Below are 9654 nucleotides of genomic sequence, written 5' to 3'. Positions count from 1 at the left end.
ACACACAAATGAAAATTTACTCAACAGCGTATGACAAATCATAATCACTTCTTTCATGACTAAATATAGGGGTAATATACATCAGTGTGCTTCACATACAATGGCCGTTTTCTTTGTCAAAAAAAAAAAAATCTAGCAAACTTTCGCTAGCTCTTAATAGAGGACCGCTAGTGGGACGCAGTGTACTTTTACATAATCATTGTAACACAATTGCAATCATTTTGTTATATTTGTAGAAAATGCGTTTTCAGAAAGAAAATTTAGGAAGAATATCCCCCAATCGGAGGTCTGCCGTAGACAAACTTTTCTAACTGAAGATACAAAAAAAAAAAAAATTCTTGCAGGTTTCTCATGGTTCTTATTATCAGCAGATTAGCATTTAATAAAAAAGACACTATGGTTTACATTTTGAACCTGCTTAATGTAGTGTTTGTATAGATGGAATATGTTTTGGGTTGATTTCGAATGATAAATTTGCATGATCATAATAAGGAATACAATGAGTGTTACTTCGTTGCAGATTGTTGTAGTGTATATAAATTGTGATATTCATTGTCACCTTAATAAACATGAGCTGAGGAATCCAAGATGGCGCTGTGCGGTTAGGACGTGCCTGAGTGTTACGCGGAGGCATTAGGAGGAAATAAAATTGCAGCTCATTTCGCCTATTACAGTTTGAAAAGTCAAAATGACATCGAGAAAAAGGAGCTTAGACCAAGGAGTCGTTACAATCTCCCATTATTTCAAGGAAAAGGAGGATTCTGACCCTAAGATGGATTTTAGCGACGCTACTACGGAGAAGGCTACGCAAGAACACAGTGACAGTGATAATGCACACGGCTTAACTGACTCGGCAGTGCACACGGTAGTGAAACCACTTCACCGAGATTTGGAGGGAACCAGCCCGGGCGCGTCGGCGGAATCACCTCCACGCTCCTCGCTTGAGAAAAAACGACGAGTAGACGGGGAGAAGTCAACCACAGATGAACTACTCGCGGCCCTTATCCACAAGATAGACGAAATGAACTCCAATCTCACATCCAGGTTGGACACAGCTCTTGGTAAGATTGAAACAAATGAGAAAGAAATCAGTAACTTGAAAGAGGAGCAAGAGTCGTGCCGTTTTGATATCAAACAGTTACAGGACCAAGTAAACAAGCAAGAAAAGGAGAATATGAAATTGAGAGAGCGTCTTGTTGACCTCACTGCGAGAGAGATGAGGAATACGGCTGTGTTTTACGGGTTTCCTGAAGGTGCTGAAAACGCTGGGAAGTGTGAGCAATTGATCAAAGAATTTGCCAAGTCAAATATGCAAATGGAAGGTGAAGTGAGCATTGAAAGAGCTCATCGCACAGGCCGCATCAGGCCAAAACCCGGCCCTCCTCGCCCAGTTGTGGTAGCTTTCAGTAGATACACAACCAGACAAACAGTGATCAGCAGTGCCCGCAGATATTTGAAGGAGAGGCCTTTTCAGCACAACGGAAAGGATCACCAGATATTTGTCGATGAGATGCTGCCGGTAGAAGTGCGAGAAAGCAGGAGGAAATTGCTGCCACTGAAACGAAAGCTGAAAGAGGAGGACCCAAAGCGAAAGGTGTACTTCAAATATCCGGCGCGATTGTTTTACAGGGAGACTGAGAGCGGAAAAGAAGTGGAGTACAAGCAGCACACCACAAGATAGAATGGAGATTGGCAGTTTGCTTTTGCACAGTAGACAATGGTCTAACAAAATACGAAATACTTTGAAAAACTCTTGACACGACTGCGATAGCTCAGCAGTCAGCACCCTGTCATGCCAGCAGTATATTAACAGTTGATATCTCCGAAGACAAGATACACTTTTCATGTGATTAAGTGATAAGGAAAATCATTTGTTTTTGCCAACCTAAGGAAAAAATAACTGTGAAGATGCCCAGGGGCACTTGGATTCCTTGTGATCATGTTTTATTCGATTTCATGCAAATTGTATGTGTGTTTTTTTCATTGCCAATGTTTTGTTGTCTGTTTTGTCTTGATCATGGTGGGTCATAAGAATTTACAAGGTTACCTACTTGTGAAATATGTATAAGGATCTGAAGTTAATGACCCATAATGTTAATGGGCTAGGGGACTTTAAAGCCAGGAAAAAATATTTTTGCTTTTTATCCAAATTAAAAAAGGATATTATTTTATTACAGGAAACCCATTCGACTGATAAGGATGAAAGTTTATGGAAGAACCAATTAAGAGCCGATATTGTATTCAGTCATGGAACCTCCTCTAGTAGGGGAGTGTGTATCATACTTCGGAAAACCCCACATATAAAATTGATAGAGACAGTGAAAGATTCTAACGGGAGATTTTTGTTGGTTAAAATGGAAGTATATGGAAAAAAAATTTATGATATGTAATGTATATGCACCAAATAATGAAAAAGACCACATGCATTTTTTTAAAGCTGTAGACTTGACTATACAAGAATATTATGATGCTGAACAGACAATATTGATAGGGGGAGATTTTAATTTTATTCAAAATTTGGCATTGGACCGAGAGGGCGGTAATATGAAGTCGACTTGGAAGCACTCTTGTGAAATAATAGAAAATATTAAAAACGTTTATCATGTAATAGATATCTGGAGAGACAAGAACCCGTTATTAAGACGATTTACTTGGAGACGCTCCAATCCTTGTGTTCAGTCAAGACTGGATTTCTGGTTAATCCATGAGTCTGTACAAAATAAGGTGACAGATTGTGATATGGTCCCCTGTGTTTTGTCAGATCATGATTTTGTGAATTTACATCTGAGAATTAAAGAGTACACTGTGGGCCAGTTTACTTACTGATGTTGAGTATGTTGAAAATTTAAAGGGACATTACGAGATGTGGGTAAATGAATGGGAAGATAAAAATGATAAAGGAAAATTATGGGATTGGTTAAAATTCAAAATACGAGAATTTACAATCACATTTTCTAAAAGGAAGAAAAATATAAAAGAAATTAGAAGAAAAGAATTAGAACAAGAATTGAAAATAATAAATGACATGGACCCGACAGAAATGAATGAGCAAGAATGGGATAAGAAAGAGAAAATTGAACAGGAACTTAATTGCATGTACAATTATTTAGCAGAGGGGGCCATATTACGTTCAAGATGTACCTGGTACGAGAAAGGAGAGAAGAGTACAAAATATTTTTTTATCATTGGAAAAGACACAAGCACAGAGTACAAACATAGATGTATTAGATACAGGTGAGGAACTTATTGAACATCCCCATCATATACGAAATTTTGTGATGAAATCTTTTGGTGAACAGTTTGAAAACAGGGATACAGTGTCTGACAAAGTGAGTTATGATTACATAAAAAGTTCCTGCTTCAAACACCTCACGGAAGATGAAAAGGCCTCTTGTGAAGGCCTGATAACACATGAAGAGGCAAGGGAAGTCCTCCTTGGGATGTCAAAAAATAAAACACCTGGTAATGATGGCTTATCGGTGGAATTTTATGAGACATTTTGGCCTTTGATTTCTAAAGAACTAATAGGATCATTTAATCATGCTTTTGAAAAAGGAAGTATGTCCGTGTCACAGAGGCAAGGAATAATTAAATTGATTCCTAAATCCAATAAAGATAAGAGATTATTGGGCAATTGGCGACCAATCACTTTAATAAATGTGGATGCAAAGATACTTTCTAAATGTTTAGCGAAACGTATGTCCAAAATTATTGGTAATTTGATAAATCCTCAGCAAACAGCATTTATTAAAGGCAGATATATAGGTGAAGGTATAAGACTGATTTCAGATTTAATGTTTTATGCAGATGCCAACAATGTATCTGAAATTGTGTTAGCATTAGATCTTACCAAAGCATTTGATTCACTCAGTCATAGGTATTTACTACAGTGTTAAGAATGTCTTAATTTTGGTCCGTCAATGATACAAAGGGTGAGAACATTGCATGCAGGTATAAATAGCTGTGTATTGATAAATGGCTTTACCACTGGTTATTTTGAAATTGGAAGGGGTGTTCGCCAAGGCGACCCCCTTGCCCCCCTTTTATTTATATTAGGGCTTGAGATAAATCTAATGAGATTGTTAAATAATCCAAATATTATTGGAATGGAGATGCTCGGAAAACAGATTAAATATACAGCTTACGCTGATGATATAACATGTTTTTGTAAGGATACAGAATCATTATCAGTATTACTAGAAAGCTTTCAAGAATTTTCTGAGATATCAGGCCTTTGCCTCAACCGAAGCAAATCAGAAGGAATGTGGATAGGAAATGATAGACTATCGAAAGAAAAGCCACAGATGATAAAGTGGACAGACAATGGTCTTAGAATTCTTGGAATCTGGTTTTCATATGACAAAAAAGAAGCAATCCGAAGAAACTTTGAAGATCGATTGGGTGAGATTAAGAGAACATTTCTTATTTGGAAAAATCGTAATTTAACGTTAATTGGTAAAATTCAAATTTTGAAAACATTTATTATGTCTAAGATAATTTATTTGATGTCAAATATTGAAATTCCTCAAGATTTTGTGAAAGAAGTAGAGAAGTTAATGTTTTCCTTTTTATGGAATGGACCAGATAAGATTTCAAGGTCAACTATGTATGCACAATATGCTGAGGGTGGTCTCAAATTCCCCAATTTACAATGTATGATTGATACGCAGTTAGTTAAGTGGGTTAAAAGATATTATGGAAATCGCAACCATCAATGGGTGCTATTGGGAGATTATATTATTATTGGGAGGCTTGGTGGAATTCTAGTGTTTCAAAGTAATTATTCCCTTGAAACTATTGATAAGAGGGGTATCCCTCCATTCTATGAGAATATTTTACAAATATGGTTAAAGACAAACATACATGAGGATTTTATTGGTGATGAAAATAGCCAAGCAGACATCCTACAACAACCAGTATGGAATAACCAGAATATTTTGATTGATAAGCACTCAATATTCTGCAGGCCGTTTTTTGAAGCAGGTTTATGTTATATATATCAACTATTTAGTATTGATGGACGGCTCATTGATTTTGAATTTTGGTTAAGGAAAGGAGTGCCAAGCAAATATAATATGATGTATATGGCAATTGTAGACTCTGTTCAAAAATACTCGAAATGTTCCTTCAATACACTCCTATTGGAGATGTTTTGGAAAGAAGAAGTGGCTCAAAAACAAAAGGATCTTATTATTTCACAGTTACAAAATGTGAAATCAAAACCAATATATGAGGAATTTTTAAAAGAGATTAAAGCAAGACCTGTTTGCGAAACAGTTTTTGCTGGCAAGTATGGAATTCAACCAGAAGATTGGACACAAATATATATGTTGCCATTTACATGTACAATTGAAGTAAAATTGAGAGAATTTCAGTTCAAGTTGTCGCATAATATACTTTACACAAATGAAAGATTGTTTAAGATGAAAATATCAGAATCAGAGTTGTGTACGCTTTGTAAGTCATGTGCTGAGACCCCTGTACATCTGTTTTTTTATTGTAAAGCTGCCAAAAAATTACTTCAAAAATTTGTGGATGAAATTGGTACGATCTTTCATGTCAAATTAGAGGATTGTACAAGAATTAGAGTAATGTTTGGATTCATCAAAGACTGGAAAGGGCCCCACAGGAGTTTATTGAATCATTTAATATTGTTATATAAAAGGTACATATATATTCAGAGATGCAAAGATACAGGTGTGAAATTTCATGGACTGACAGCATTTATTGTTAATATCCGATATATAGAATCCAACATTGCAAAACGAACAAACAAATTAAATTTTCATTATAAAAAATGGTCCCCTGTAGAAAATATTTTTTAGGTCATTGTAGAAGAACATACAGTCGACTCTCGTGATAAAGAATATCCATATGGCAGAACCCCGACGTGATGGGGTAGTTTTTTGGGGGTCCCAGGGTTTGAAAATTTTCCTATTCAGAGGTATTTGCGCCCTGGATACGGCAAGATTTCAAAAGTGACAAGATCACGGTGGTTTGGCTGGGCCCAAGGAGTTTATTGTAACGAGAGCTGACTGTATCTTTAGGATATTGTTCAGTTGTTGAAGAGTTTGATACCCATCTTTTACTGTTGTTGTTGTTGTTGTTAATTTGTTAAACAAAACATGATTTGTAATATGATTTTGTATGTTATGTTGTATAATGAAGAGGAAATAAATAAATTTGTAAAAGAAAAAAAAATAAACATGAGCTTTATAATTCTCCAATCATTCCCTATATGACTTATTGTAATAAATATATTTCACTCATTATACCTATTGGGTGCAAATTGGTTTTATTGGTATCATAGTAAAAATTAGACTTTATCTATCGTATGTTTTAATTTGTTTGTATTTGTGTGATTTTATGAGAGAAAACCCTTTAGCTACATTCCCCGTTAAAGCCAATTAGTATGGTCAAGTCACGCTTATGCTGACAGTCTCCTAACCTCCTTGTGGAATAAAAAATACTCCCTTTTCTGTCTTTGTTTTTTTTTTAGCAACAATAAATGTTTAAGAGATGTGTTATACATCTAGTATGTATTAGGTATTCTTGATGTCACTCATTGAATTTTTGAAATCAGAAATTAGAATCTTTGATATCACGAAATGGAATTTCCTGGTATTAAAATGGCTTGCAATACGAATGAACGAACACTGAATCGCGAGGAAAAATACTAATGATGCTGTTTAGGTTAGGTTTGAGTATGGCTGAGGCATACACGTACGTAGTAGAACAGTACTTTATGGGAAGATCATTTCAGGGGATAAGTATTAATGACTTTTTTTTTTCACTGAGGAATATTATCTAGCTTATTATAAAACTGATAATAAGTTCAGTGATCCCATAAGAGTGACCCAATGATAGTTTATTTTGATTATTCTTACGCCCTCAGACATACACTCGGACAACACTTTTTTTTTACTAAATAAAAACATGGTGGTAGTATGCTTGATAATAAAGTACAAACGAATTAAATTTGTGGAGAAGAGCTCTTTGTGTCACGGTATATACACAATACAGCTCTTTGCTGAAATAACGCAGCTGCTGTCTATTTTACATTATCAACTGATCAAGGCTCATGAGCAAATTTGGCTTTTATTTATTCATTTATGATAGAAAAAAATGTGCTCCAGCATCACAAAAACAACAAAAAGTCCCCAGACATTAGTTTTTAATTAAGAACAGATTCTATAAAAGCAGACTTTAAGAATTAAAATGATGTAGTACTGAATTCAAATGTACCCTCATAACCTAACATAATATTGAAAAAAAAAGCAAATACTCTGGAAAGTGTGAACTTAGAAAAGGGGCTCTAAATTACAGGGTATATTCAAGTGATTAATCTCTACCAAGCCGTGGTAGGTGTGTAAATGAAAAAACAAAACAAAACAAAACAGGATGTTAACCACCGAAGCAACAACAATGACGTTGATATGAGATTACTGTGAAATAACGTATACTTTATTAAAACATTTTGTAGATGATTTACGCCGACTTTCAGTACAGTAGCTGTTTTCTTTTCTTTTCTACTTATTGGAATTAAAAGTGAAGAGTAGGGATTGGAATTTTAAGAAATTAAAAAGAGGACTCTTCCACCCAAAACTGCTAAAAAAGTGTTATGATACCAAATTTGATTATAATGTAGAAGTAGACTTACTCATCCAGAAAATAAGAAAAAAAAAAACTCACGATAGGGTGGGTTGACCCATATCACTTTTTTTTTTAAAGTCCTAACACAAAATCAGTTCGTGCGACTGTTTTTTTTTTTGTTGGATTCGTGATGCACTGGCACATATATGAATGTTTATAATACTCCACTCCGTTTAATTTTTCTCGAATACTGTCAATTGACTTGGCTCTTGTCATATGTTATTATTATATTATGAAAATAAAGATCTATATGTGACCTGCTGCAACAAAAGGATCCGAAAGTCGGGGGAGGACAATTTTCTGAAAATGACATGACATAATACCCTTACTCTTCTACTTTAATTTCATATATAACACAACTCTTAAAAGTACTTGCTTGCGGAGATATCAATGATTTCATTAGCACATGTCAAGTGGTTGAAGAAATCAGAGTTTCGAGAAAAACGCCTTCAAAGTTTTCCTTCCAACGCTATCACGATCAAGGGGAGGTGAGACAGTTTTCACCTCATGACAATAAAAGGTATCCTCCTAGAGACATCCGTGATGTTCATTCAAGCTTAGCGCCAGCGGTCTACGCACGACCAATCAGTAATCGGGATGCCACGCACTGACCAATAAGATCACTCCCTCGTTACTAGGGACGAAGTCTAGCTGCGGCGCTAAATCCAAATCTTCGGACACATTTCTGTTATGTTGAAAATCGGAAAATCAAGGCCCAGCAAAACTCTGATTTCTTACCTTTCCTTTGATCATTTAGCTTCGAAATTTCGGCAGATGATAGACAAAACATTAGACGACGATAGTATGCCAACAACATAAATTTGATAATCTTGACGAATTTTGATGATGTGACTTCAAACTCGTTTTTCTCGGCTCAGCCGTCAGCGACTTTAGGATCCTTTTGTTGTAGCGGGTCACATATGTCATGTAAATTATGCTTCCGGATAATTCATTCAACGATGTTTGATGCGACCTACAATTGCGTCATTAGGCCCTTAGCAGACAGTTTTGAAAAAAAAAAATCCGGGAACGGCGTACCTGGATTACACTCCACAAATCAATAGAAAGACGAACTTACTATTGTCAGGGACTTGCCCTTAGCACTGATTTTTTTTATGGTTTGCTGAGAAAGCAACGACATAAATCAGAATATCTAAGGACATACAGGGGAAAAATGAAAATATGTCATTAACCATTTTTTTTTTCATTGCATTGCATGACAAAATCCACAAAATAATGCTGCAGTATGCACAGTAGGTAAAATTGAATATAGACGGATTCAAGTCATTTTGGGGTTTCTTCACAAAGATTACGTATAGCCCCCCCCCCCCATTTTTCGGTTTTTTTTTTTGTTTTGACAACAAAAATAAAGAGGAGGCCCCTCTTGATTCGTCACTGAATCATATCATACCCATATACACGAAACACAAACACATAATTTTATTCCATGTTACGTTTATTTTTCATCCAACAAGAGTGGAATTAAACACAAAACATGATTTCTGCAATCAATTTGCTTGAACAACATGCAAAAATACACAAGACACTGTGGATCGTAAAGCATATGATAAGATAATTACAATACACCATTTCATTTCATGTGAGCATACACCGCAATACCAAGAAATAGTCGCAAAACATGCCTATTTAATTAAGGACATATTCTAAAAGAGAAGGCCCCGTTTTATCAAAAGATACTCTCAATTATGAAATTCCTTACCACACATGGTGTCACAGACTTATGACAGAGAGCAAATCAATCATAACTTTTCCTAAAACAGGGCCCAGATTTTAACTTTTAAGTTCTGTACACATATTAATCAATAAAACTGAATTCTTTTAACCTAGGCTAAATGTTGAAAGAAAGCGCAAACTCTAGGGAAGTGAGTAATGAAGCTTTGAAGTCTAGGGTATATTCAACCCCTTAACCTGATCAATAAGTCTAGTTGCTATGGAGTTTAACTTCCTGTCATTGTCCCATTCCATTCGTCAGGACGTTAA

The 9654-nt window shown here is 35.5% G+C and overlaps 1 protein-coding gene across 1 annotated transcript; it reads left to right on the top strand.

Annotated features, from left to right (window-relative positions):
- The first annotated feature begins 688 nt into the window (after positions 1-688).
- Positions 689-1773, top strand: LOC140245842 (uncharacterized). The gene has a single exon (XM_072325341.1). It carries the CDS (start codon positions 689-691, stop codon positions 1679-1681), a length of 993 nt encoding a protein of 330 aa, XP_072181442.1. The 3' UTR covers positions 1682-1773.
- The last annotated feature ends 7881 nt before the right edge of the window (positions 1774-9654 follow it).

Source organism: Diadema setosum, unplaced genomic scaffold (genome assembly GCF_964275005.1).
Source record: "Diadema setosum unplaced genomic scaffold, eeDiaSeto1 scaffold_40, whole genome shotgun sequence".
Classification (NCBI taxonomy): Eukaryota; Metazoa; Echinodermata; class Echinoidea; order Diadematoida; family Diadematidae; genus Diadema; species Diadema setosum.
Note: the sequence above shows the minus strand (reverse complement) of the source record. Positions and strands in the feature narration are given on the sequence as shown.

Coding starts and splice junctions, on each gene's coding strand:
- LOC140245842 (XM_072325341.1), top strand. CDS start 689: ATGACATCGAGAAAAAGGAGCTTAGACCAAGGAGTCGTTACAATCTCC.